The 11,752-nt window shown below is 61.7% G+C and overlaps 3 protein-coding genes across 3 annotated transcripts; 1 reads left to right on the top strand and 2 right to left on the bottom strand.

The window, feature by feature from the left end:
* Window positions 1-3,155: 3,155 nt before the first annotated feature.
* Window positions 3,156-3,844, bottom strand: TRAVEDRAFT_42459 (uncharacterized protein; the record flags this gene model as incomplete). Its single annotated transcript, XM_008034048.1, has 2 exons — window positions 3,156-3,664; window positions 3,721-3,844. 2 exons carry the CDS (start codon window positions 3,842-3,844, stop codon window positions 3,156-3,158), a joined length of 633 nt encoding a protein of 210 aa, XP_008032239.1.
* Window positions 3,845-9,168: 5,324 nt separating this feature from the next.
* TRAVEDRAFT_42458 (uncharacterized protein) lies at window positions 9,169-9,624 on the bottom strand (the record flags this gene model as incomplete). The annotated part of the gene is made up of 1 exon (XM_008034047.1): window positions 9,169-9,624. The coding sequence occupies one exon, from the start codon at window positions 9,622-9,624 to the stop codon at window positions 9,169-9,171; it is 456 nt and encodes a 151-aa protein (XP_008032238.1).
* A 1,487-nt stretch (window positions 9,625-11,111) lies between these two features.
* TRAVEDRAFT_112216 (uncharacterized protein) lies at window positions 11,112-11,652 on the top strand (the record flags this gene model as incomplete). The annotated part of the gene is made up of 2 exons (XM_008035061.1): window positions 11,112-11,158; window positions 11,214-11,652. 2 exons carry the CDS (start codon window positions 11,112-11,114, stop codon window positions 11,650-11,652), a joined length of 486 nt encoding a protein of 161 aa, XP_008033252.1.
* Between the last annotated feature and the right edge of the window lie 100 nt (window positions 11,653-11,752).

Here is an 11,752-nt window from a genome sequence, read left to right as displayed (position 1 = left end):
CGTGTCAGGGTCGTGATACAAGAGGAAACAAGACAAAATATACAACAAACCGATTAGTGACAGTACTCGTGCAAACTCGACAACAGACACAACGCGCATACAAGCCCCTCACACAACGCCCAGCACCACCGTCGCCCGCAAACTGACCTCCCTCCTCGCAGGCAGCACCACCGCCGCAGGCAGGCCCTCCGCATCGACCTCCAGATACTCCTCCGCGCGCAGCGAGCTCGACTTCCACCCCCAGCTCTGGCTCACCGAGAACACATCCGGCGCGCTCGTGAAGCGCGTCAGACTCGCCCCAGTCGCGCTCGCACACGCGATCGTGAAGTACGCGCTGACCGCCGGGCGCGGGTCGCGGTACGGCTGCGGGGGCGTCACGGCGGGGGCCATCGCGGGCAGCGTCACGGGGAGCGCGAGCGAGCCGATGCTGTTCGAGCTGCCGTGCAGGTTCGTGGAGGAGCGCGCGAACCCGGGGGAGCTCGGGAGGGACGAGGATAGCGCCGACCGGGCGGGCGAGTTCGGGGTGGTTGGGGTTGTGCTTGTGCGCGCGAGAGGCGACCCCGGCACTGTGGACTGTGGCGAGAAGATCGTGCTCCCGCTCGCGATGAGGTAGACATGCGTGTACGGTAGACGCTGGAATCGCCTTGCTCGCGGACATGGGAGTACCGGAGAGAACTGCTTGGTAAGGGAGTGGAGTGGGGGATATATTGCACAGTGCGGTGGAGTAGGGATATATTGCACAGTGCGGTGAAGTCGTACGCTGCACAGGAGGCCGCGCGCAGAGTGCGTACTTGGAGAACGCGGGCGCGCGGGCGGGCGTCTAGGGTCTGCGGGCACACAGCTCGCGAGCGCGGGCGCGGGACCCTCTGCGTTCGACCACGACGTGCTACTGTACATTACATACGACATGCACCCCCGCGACTCGTCTGTCTGTCTGCTGTACTCGACTTCGCGCCCTCCTTTGCTTGCGGCTCATACTTGCGCGCGCGCGAACTCTGCCTCTTCGCGAAATCAGCCTTCGGCCGTGGAAATCAAGAGCAGGTGCAGTACTTACCTCGCCCTCAGACACTAATACACGCTCGTACGTGCTGCGCGCACGTCCGAAGGCGCGTTTGGGACCGTAGCCGCGGCTGGATTAGGCGCTGGCCCTGACATCGAGAGAGCGGCGATCCGTCTCTCGACTCTCGACTCTCGACAGCCTTTCGCGATCTCTCTGAGTCTCTCCCTCCCCCCCTCCCGTACTCCGGCCCGCCGCCCTCTCCCGGTCAGTTTCCGCCATCCTGGCTTCCAGGCTAGCTGGCCGCGCGCGCTCAGTCTGGCATTGAGTCGAGAATCTATAGGAAGAGTGCGCACCGTCTCTCACGTTTCCCGCCTCGCCCCTCCTCACGACCTCCCTGCAGATCCGGCCCGCCACGTCTCCGAGGACAGGTAAGTGGCCAGTCTCACCGTTGCGAACCTCGACTCCCTCCGCCTTGCTGCCACCCCCTCGCGGTACGTCTCTGTCCCCGCTGGCGCACATCGACTATATGCGCCCCGCCCCTCGCGCACCACGATGACCACCTTGCCGTTCGCGCCCTCTCGAGAATACACCCGCATCGCGTACTGTCCCCGTCGATGCGTCGCAGCAGCGGCGCGAGATCCACGATCGACCCGCGCCCCCGCGTACCTCGCCCGACCTTTCGCTCCTGCACAGCCGCAGTGGTACGGTGTTGTCTCCGCGGCCCCGCGTCCGAAGGCGCCCACGGACCGCGCCCGGGCGCGAGCAGCAACCGACGCCCCGTCGCCAGCCTCTTCCACCCAGCTCCTCCTCGCGGTGGGCGTGGGATCTTCGCGCGGCCGATGCGCCGGACGCCGCGTGAGCTGCGGGAACGAGACGCCGAACCGTTCACGGCTCGCCCGTCGTGCGAAGGGAGGGCGCGTACGAGCGTTGTGGCGGGATGCGCGCGACCGTCGGTGAGCGGCAGGGGGCTCCGTGATGAGGTGTGGCCATGCGCATCCCTCGTGCGGGCGGGATTATCCGCACGACGTGAGCATGCAAAAATGGTGTGTCGGTGGTACCATGTCAGAGTGTCCTGCGTCCTGTGAGTATGCCATTACACCCACTGGTAAAATCAACATACCTTCGAATATGTCCGAATCTGCTCGCACTATCCCCTCAGCCCCCAGAGCTAATGATCTTGCTGTCTGAACTGGTAAGTGTGCTGATCTCACAGTGGTAGAGATGCCTGCTGCTCACCATCTGCAGTAGATATCAGAGGGCGCCAGCTGGGGAGAGACAGGATAGGAGGAGGAGATGGGGTGGGAGAGGGAGACAGGAGCGTGGGAGGCCACACGAGCGACCCGCCTGTACCTAAGTCAGTTCACGTCTGAGAGGGATGTGTGATCTCCAGCTAAGCGCATCTGATCAGCCTGGCAAGTAATTTCTGATGTTCGTTTGTACTGGAATATCACCCGCTCGCTTGAATGGCACTCTTGCTTGACACTGTGGCCTTACATTGCTCTAATCTTAGTTTATCACTGGGCTTTTACTCAAGTCGCTTCAGCCACAAAAGCTTCTGCTTTCAGCCACATTGTGAGCAAGGTGGGTAAACACCTTCAGGAGCAGGTACACTGCTCCTCAAGATATTCACCCGACCCAGCACAAATGGGGCTGGACAGGACGTCTGCATATCCATCAGAACATCTTGTACACCGCACCAATTCTTTCCGCAGCCGTTGCATGCAAATACGCGACGCGCGCAGCCAATTCAGTTCCTCCCGGCGGTCTAGAGCTCACTCAGTCGCCATTGGCACTGCTGTGTAGTCCAGCACCCGCCATCATCTTTTTCGGACTGTGAGTCTACTGCTTTAACAGCCGATATCGTGAACAGAAGGCCGGCGATGCCGGAAAGGGCTCGAACGAGCAATGCACGACCTCGCATGATGTGCGGGAGAAGAGAGGCAGAATAGACGCCAGATGTGAGTGCACCGCCGCGCAGATCTCATCCCGATTAGGAATGCGCACGCGCGCGTCTTCCTTCATGTCCACCACCATCTCTTGCGACCGCGGAGTCCCTCTCTCGACGCGCCGCCTCTTGTACGCTCTGGGACGTCGTATTACAACTGTCTAATGTATAGTAGAACATTTGCTGGTCTGTGTGAACACCCCATCGCCGTCAGTTCAAGATCTGCAACCGGCCAGGACGCGGCCCCGCGTACAGCTGCCCGCCCTTGAACAACTCGTGAGGCTCCTCCGGCCCTTCTGCCCTCGCCTCTGCTTCGTCCGACACCACCTTCGACGACCTCGGCCCATCTCGCACATGTCGAGGCGGGTAGATTGCCGGGTCGACCTTGCTGCTCCCTCGCCGCCTCCCAATGTCGTCGCGGCTCGGGTGCGGCCTCAGGCCACAGTTCAGGTGAGTGGGCGCCGCGAGCAGCGGGTTCTGCTTAGCGGCATCGTACTCGGCCTGCGAGATAGGCTCGAACGTGAGGTCCCCGCTCCGTAGCGCCTCAACAAGTATCGAGATCCGGTCCAGCCCGGTCACCGTCTTGCTCAAGTCACCGAAAACAATCCCCTTCGGCCACCCGACCAGTTTGAGGCGGTGGCGAAGGTAGATGTTGTTGCAGAGGCCGCTCACGGTCCAATGCATCGACACCTTGGGGTCCACGTCGCCGACACGTCTCACTCATACATACGTGAGTACAAGCTACCTACGCCTCCGTATCCGGCGAGTCACTTACCTAATTTCTGCTTCAGCCCTTTTCGCACCTCGCTCCGCAGCTGCATCTCCTTGCGTGCGTATGCACCGCGGGCGGTGTCCCCCAGCGTGTGGAAAGTGGACTTTGCGGGGCGCTGGCGAGTCATGCTGCCTTCCCGGTAGGCAAGAGTTGAGGTGAGCACTATAGACGACTGCAAGACACTGACAATAACAGGTCGCTCACCGTACTACTTAGATGGGACAAGATCAGAGAGCAGCCGCAGGCAAGAGGCGATCGCGGGCCGAACGATGCAGGAGACCTGCAAGCGCGAGTGTGAGTGAAGTCTGAACTACCAGATGGTGGCGTCTACTTACCTACCGAGACCCACAGCCCACAGACCACGCAGAAGGGGCGTATGAGCCGGGCAGAACTCGTCGAACAGAGAAGGCGGGAGTAAAGAACGAAAGGAGCGCGCGAGCAGAGAGCGGCGAGCACATTCGAGAAATTGCGAAGACGCTTGCATCTGCTCTTCATCAAGTCGCTCGCGCACCACAGGATGCAATTGCGGTTCCATGCAGACGGAGCCGTTGCGGATGCGACACGGCGGCAGGGTCACCGCAAGCGAAAGTGAGCGGCGAGCGCCCCGTCCGGTGCGTCAAATTCGGAATATGTTTGCTCCAAGTTAATCCTCTTTGCCACAGAATACCTTTACTCTCACGTCCTGTCGGCGATCTCGCTACGTGCCGCACTTGTTCGTTGCCAGTGCTACATCACAGGCCTCGTCCGTGCTGCCCTGTTTCGAAAGCCACAGGCTCTGCTGTCTCCATGGGTCTCCCTCCGGAGCACCCTCATTCGAGTCTCCGCCGCCATCTTGTGTCCCATGTCCCGATCATCATCATGGCGACAAGTGTGCCCCGCACGTATCCAGTGTCCGGCCTCCGCACTATCCGCACCATCTTACGAGTTACAAGCCGCCCTCTGGGGATAGGCATTCGGCGTGCATGCCCGCACCCGCCCATCTCATGTGTGCAATGAGCGAATGTCGGGTGATCGTGCGAATCAAATCACACGTCTATGGCACAGCACACTGCGCTCGCGACACTAATCTCCCTGCGCCCCGTCCGTAGCTTCGGCGCGTCCGCGCCTGCGCGGAGGCGCGTCGCATTGTCGGTGTTTGGGAGCTCACAGCGCTCGTTTTCTTCGCCGGGGGCCGGTGCATCGGGTGCGAATGCTTGCTCCGGCCTGCCATGGGCACGAACGTGGACGCGACGCCGGGGCCGCCCACTGTGTGGTTCCCTACCCACTGTTTCACGTCGGAAATACATGCTTTCGGACCCCGGATCTCGCGCTCCAACAGTGCATCTCTGGTCGACGTGCCTAGGTCCTACGTGAGTGCGAGCGCGGAAATTGTGGTCGCGGCGAGGGTCTATGTTAGCACCTCTCGACGTGCAAGAGACCAGCAGGTTGCCGGCGCGAAGTAGAAGAGCAGGCTGTGTGCCTTCGTGTTCCATCCCAAGAGCACGTCGCCTATTGTGCCGAGGGCAAGACGCAGCCGTGGGTGCATCTAAACACCTCGAGGAAGGTGTCTGAACACATTTGCGAGCACAAATATGTGTTATTCAAACATGCTTTACATTACACCGTTGTCCGAATCCAGGCGAGTCCGTCGGCAGCGCCATTTAATCACTGAGGGTGAAATCACCTGAGCACCCTCCCCCGACGGTACCATTTGAGAGCACACGGGCCTGCCGTGTGCACAGAAGACGTTGCGGGATCGTTGTCGAGGCGGTATGCGGGTTTCTCCGACGAGTGCTGGCGCCGTGTACGCGGTCTGCGAAGCTGGGCGAACGTAAGCCCTTGGCACGAATGAAACGACGTGACCGCTGCGCGTACCGTATTATGCATCTGTTGCGGAGCCCGTAGCATTGCTGCGCATGCTTGCGTCGCATTCGATGCATCGACAACTTCGTCAACATTGTCGCCGGTTGCCGCCACCGCGTCCGGTGCTTGATGGCTACGCGCCAGAAATACGGTCCTGTTGCGAGATGACTAAATTCAAAGTGCCCGGGCGCGCTCAAACGCACCGTAGGACAGTGCCGAGGATGCCATTGAATGTACCTGCCAAATCTTGAGGCGCTACGGGACGGGAGCGTGGCGGAACACAAGATCTTCTGTCTTTTTCCTGAACTTGCACATGAAATCAGTCGAAATTGACGAAACTAAACCTCCTCGGATTGCGACGAAACGCGCAGGGGGCGTGCCCCCTGGTTCACGGAATCGTATCGTCGTGGTTTGAACGTCCCAGAGAGCGTCGTTGGAGCGCGAGATCGTCGACATGGATGTCGGCCTGGGCACGGGCACCGTGCAGCCCCCGCGTGGTCGACGTCTTCATACAGCGTCGGCGTCGTCCCAAAGGGCTGAGAGTACCCACGCGAGGTGACGGGCGTGTGCTCAGATAGAGGCGAGCGCCGTGGTAGAGGTTTTTCGCATTTTTGTGCCCATGTCATCTGAGTATAGCGGTGTCAGCGACGTCAATGTGCACATAACTTGGGTACGCACCGGACGCGAGCGCAGAAGCCGTCGCCGCGGGCCCTGGCGAGAGTGGGAGAGTAGTAATTACGCATCTGGGGACGTGTTCGCGGACATCTTGCTGCGAAATAGCTGAAATTGAATATATTTGGAAGCACCCGAACGAGAACCGCGAGCCACAATGGCGACTCGCATTCTGCGTCTGGCGTACTATGTCAGGAGTTAGCGGTGTGTGGAACTAATCGAGAAATGCCCTATGCACCCCGGGCAACGTGAGCGATGTGCCATGGCATGCAGGGCATTTGGACGGTCTGCACTGAAGCAGCTTCTGGAGCAACCTGAAAGCGACCCGGTATCGACACGGACGGCCGCACTGCAGAGTGCAGCGTATGGCGTATATGACATATAGACGCACCCTTCGTTCTGCACGGGGTCCCCTCGGTTGTGGGCGCAGGTGCATTTCGAAATTTGGCATACCGGGGGCGCTGGTAATCTACATGCATGAGAGAATAGTCAAGACTCGGATACACCGCGCAGTAGCTATAAGCGATGGTGAACAAAGTAGGAATATGGCGCGGTGAGCGCCGCAAATGCCGTGCAGGCGTAGTGGTGTTACCCCGGCTGGACACCGTGCTTCGTGGCGGGGATAGACGAGTTGATTGGTCGCACCCGCGGCTTCGCCGAGCATGGCAGCCCTGCGCGACGCGCGCGAGGCATTCACTCTGTCAAACACGTTCATCGTGAGCTAGGAGCGTAGGAGAGCGAGACAAGGCGGCACTCACCTCAGACACACTCGCGGATGCCACGGACGGGATGAGCATCGCATCGGAGACATGGTCGCGGTCCAAGCAATGTCCTGCATGCGCACAAGTGTACGTGCTTCGAGTCCGCCGTACACGGCTCTCTCAGCGCTGCATCGTGTGCACGTTAACGTCGGGGCAGGCCCGGCGCACGAGTCTTGTCCGCCGCGACACTGAGCAAGTCCTCGACTGCGATGTCGATGGTGCGTAAATCCTGCCGTCTTCATACATTAGCTACGTAGCACAACAGAGGTACATCCTGTCGTATGACGGAAAATCCGAGTTGGACTCGCCGCTCGTCGAGTGTGCCCTCGGAAGCGTACGTGCAAGCAGGAACCCGGCGCAAAGGCTCGGACATGCATAGAAGCCGGCCCCAAATTCGGCTTGTGCGGCGGCACCGACGGTCGAGCCAGAATTCGTACGCAGACGCAATCGTCAACACGACGTTGCATAGGCGATCCACGCGGGTCCCCCACACAATCAGCCGCTCTCGAGATCGTTTCGAGGGGGCAGAGGTGTACTCACCACGGCCAGGGGCGACCCCGGAGTATCGCAGCCCGTCGCGACCCATCTTTCGAGGCAGATCTGCGCGCACTCGAAGCGGACATTACGGCGCATCCCAGGTTCGTGCTTCACCCGAAATTTCCGTCCGCGAACGTCCGCCGCTGGTGCTATTGCCGGGCATCGTCCGATCAGCACGCAGCTCGTATCCACCTCCACCTCCGCCTCACTCGTGCGGCAACAGCGGCCTCGAAATGCCAGCCAATCGCGCAGATGTGGGGTGGCCCGGGGGGCGCACAGGCAGACGAGCCGGCGCAGGGTTGCCTTGACTAGCGGACGCGCTAGAGGCCCTTCCATCCCGCCTATCCCGTCGTACGAGTGCCCGAGGCGGCCTCGGTCCGATCGAGGGCGTCGAGCGGGGTGGACACAGAGTCGAGCGGGGGGCTGTTTGGCAAACACGCGGGATGCGTCTCTCACAAGCGTATGGCCAGTGGTCGCTGACGAGGATCCCTCCACATACAAATGATGGCGGATCGCCGCCGTGCCCATTTCCTCGAAGCTGCACCAAGCGGCGGTGGATACAGACGACGTCGGCTCGCCCGCCCGCACGCCGCAGAACTGGACCCACAGCACGGGCGTGATACGCGCGCCCCTCCTGCCGTCAACACGGTCGCGCGTTTCAACCCAGCCGTGTTCCGCGCGCGGTATTGTCCCTGCGCACGCCCGTGTCCGCGTCCGAGGCCACGTCCGCGCGACGGGATGGCGAGATGCGCACGTCGGCGTGGAGACGTCCTGCGCGGCGAGCGTGGGTTGGCGGCTGGAGCCTGACATGCGGCGTCGTCGCGGCCGCAGATTGAGAAGGATGCGGCGCGGGCCCATCCAGGGCTATATTCTGTGCCCGGATGTGCGCACGCGTAGAGGCGTACTGGAGACCGCAGCAACGCCGCGCCGAGCAGCGGTCGTCCCGGGCGGATACAGCGGGATGGAATGCATCGCATCCCGTCCTGGCCCGTGCGTCAGTCTCGCGTAAGCGTGTGCGGGGAGGGGATAAAAGGGTGGACGTATGGCCGTGAGCTCATTCACCAAGTCTCCCCCCCTCCCCCTCCTCCTTCACCCCGCCGTCGACGTCTTTCCCGTACTTCGCACAACTCTACCGTCGTTGCTGTCACACCGCACCGCCGCTCTTCTGGCCGCGTTGGCGAGGCCGAAGCAACCTCTGTTACCGTGGTGAGTGGTCATATCGTGATCTGCATATGCACTACTGACCATGACGCGGTGGTGCTGTTGTCACGGCGCGGTCGTCTTCATGCAAGCTACGAGCCACGGTGCAGGTGGGGCAGGTGAGCAGACCAGTGGGAGTCGCGGGTATTTCATGTACTCACGTCGTCCAACAGGTGCCAAATTGCGACGGTAGGAACGTGTTCCCGGCGGCAGAGACGGCCACTTTTGTAGCCTAGGTGTCTGGTCGTGAACTCGTGAGGGCGAGGCTCTAGTGTAGGAATGGTCACGTACACGTACTCTTATGCTAGCACGAGGGACTATTCTCGACCACGACGGCTTAGATTATCGTTCATCGACCGGGCTGGCGTGCGCTGAGCGGGTCGTCTACAAAAACGACGTGGTCAAAGTGATTTGCGTGCGTGCAGGACCATACGCCGGCCTAGGACGTGCCCACTGCGACGCAGCCGTGGACGGAGGTCCAAAGTCGACGTACACGCCACGGCGGGCTCGGGGGAGTGCGCATGATCGTCCCCATGGATAAGGCCTCCGCGAGCGCGTCTACGCAGCACAGACCGCTACCAGCGTCCCCAGTGGTGATCTGGCCCAGTGGCGCGGCAACACGGGGCGGGACGGCGATGGGATGCGCAATGTACGGGCGCTGCACACGAAAATCATCGGCGACGAGCCGATATCGATCTCCCTCGATCGCGCCGCGACGCGCAGGCAATACGCGCCCTGGTCCACGGGAGCTGGTCATCGTGTCCGCGGAGGCCTGAGACGCGTCGCCGGGGTGCAACGTCGGCGTGCTCGTGCGGGGCGCGGCGCGGCGTGCGCGGCGGAGACGCGGTCGTACGGCGTCGACAACGGAGGGGGCGGTCGTGATACTCCCGGGCATGCTGCATGCGAGCGCTGGGGCGAGGCGGGGCCGGGCGGCGTGGTTGACACGCGTTTCTGCGCGCGGGGGAGCTGTAATCGCGACCTTGTCAGAGCAATTCGCGTCGGCGCGGGCTGGAATTACACACAGTCCTAGATAGCAACGTCCTGAGGCCCAGCGTCCTGTTTCGGGACGTGCTGGTGGCTGGGAGGCGGTCGGAGGTCGGCAGTGGGTTCGTGCCTTGGGAGAGGCATGGCGGGCGCAGTATGCGTGCGGCGTGTTCGCACATTGGCAGAACGCGTCGTCAGAGTCCTAGCAAGGTCCTCGCGGAATGCCAGAGAGGGGCGTTGAGGTATGCGGGCGGGGCAGTGAATCGCGGAGGGGCGATTTCAAGGATGTCGTTGATGCGGAGGAAAGCTCCGGTTTGAGTCCGCGCTGAACACGCGAATGTACGACGGCGAGCTGTATGCGTGATGGTAGCGGTCGCCGCACTGCGGGGGAGGATGCTGGGGGGTGTATTCCAGCGAGCGCGGGCGTGCGGCAGGCAGGTCGAAAGGCATCGCTGCGCGCACTAGAACGGCGTGAGAGACGGACACGCGGAGTGAGCAACAGAGAGGACTCGCCATTTGCAAGCGGAACAGGCGCCGGGACTGAGGAAAGGAGCGGCGGACAGGCTGCAAAGGCCAGCGGATGCACTGAAGGGCGGCGCTGGGACGCAGTCGAGAGTACGAGCTCCCCGCCAAAAGCACGGTCGAGCACGGTCAGAACGGATGTGAGGAGGGGCGAGATCGGGCTAGAACGTGACTTTGAGCGTTGGAACGACGCCAGCTGCCCGCCAAAAACGCGGTTGGAAGGGTGCGAGCGCTAGTGCGGCGGCGTCGAAGGCGGTTTGGACGCGGTCGGAGAGCAGAGAGAGCAGAGGGAGCAGAGAGCGCACCGCGAGACGACAGACGCGTGACGTCATCGGACCTGCTTCTCAGCCACACACGGGCGCTTGTCGACGGCCTCTACGGGCATGACGACGACCCAGGTGTGAGAGAGACAGAGGAGCGAGGTCGAGGTCGAGGTATGTAAAGAAAAGTTGCCAGCACTGGCCAGGGAAGTTTGATGGGCGACCCCGAAGACGGCGGCAATTCCGCTCCCGTTTCTTGCCTTTCCCCACCACCGCCTCTTTGCCATGACATCGGACTCGGACGACGACTCGGACTATGTACCCCCGAACGACATAGGTGACGACCACATAAAGAGCGGCTTGTTCTTGCGGCTCAAGATTCGCTTTGCACAGGCCCGGATGGCGGCTCAGACAGTGAAGTCCCCGCCCCGAAGCGCGCTCGAACGGACGCGTCGGAGGACACGGACAAGAAGCAGTGCGCCCCTTCTCCCGTGCATGCTCATCAGCCGCCTGAGTTGCCCAGATCAGACAGGCGGACGAGGCATTTGCAGTATTCAAGGCATCCCTGAGCGCACCACCGCTACCTGAAGCCACTTCGGCCCCCGCGGCGCCGCAAATGGTCAAGATCGTGAAGCGATACAGGTTCGCGGGGGAGGAGGTTACGTGCGTTGACTACCCAGTCGTCCATATGACCTTGTTCTGACTTTCATTTCCGCAGGGAGATCAAAGAGGTACCCGCAAACTCGCCCGAAGCGAAAGAATGGCCGCTGTGGAAGCCCTCCGATGACGGCGGCAAGCCTACCACGCCTCATGCACAACCTCTTGCGTCTCCCAGCGAGAGCGCTGCCCCCACTGCCTCCTCTTCTGCGACTCCGGCGAAACCGTCAGGGCCAGGGAAGCGTCCGGGCCCCCGGAAGCCGAAGACCACGCTCGCGGCGATCCCGAAGAAGCAGCCCGTAAAGAAGCTCACCACGCTCGACAAGTCCGCGATGGACTGGCGAGCCCACGTCGAGGGCGAGGACACCTCAGGGGTGAAGGACGAGCTGGAGGCGAACCGCCGCGGGGGCGGGTACCTCGAGAAGGTCGAGTTTCTCCAGCGTGTGGAAACGCGCAAGGAGGAGGTGCTCGATGCCAACAATGGCAAACGCAGGCGATGAACCCTGTGTAACTGAAAGCACAGGTGTGTATGTTTAGATCTTCATTTCCGCGCGGTGCGGATGGCCGGCGGTATGTACAGCAGGGGACGGTGTATATGTA

This window comes from Trametes versicolor (genome assembly GCF_000271585.1).
Source record: "Trametes versicolor FP-101664 SS1 unplaced genomic scaffold TRAVEscaffold_1, whole genome shotgun sequence".
In the NCBI taxonomy this organism is placed as follows: Eukaryota; Fungi; Basidiomycota; class Agaricomycetes; order Polyporales; family Polyporaceae; genus Trametes; species Trametes versicolor.
Note: the sequence above shows the minus strand (reverse complement) of the source record. Positions and strands in the feature narration are given on the sequence as shown.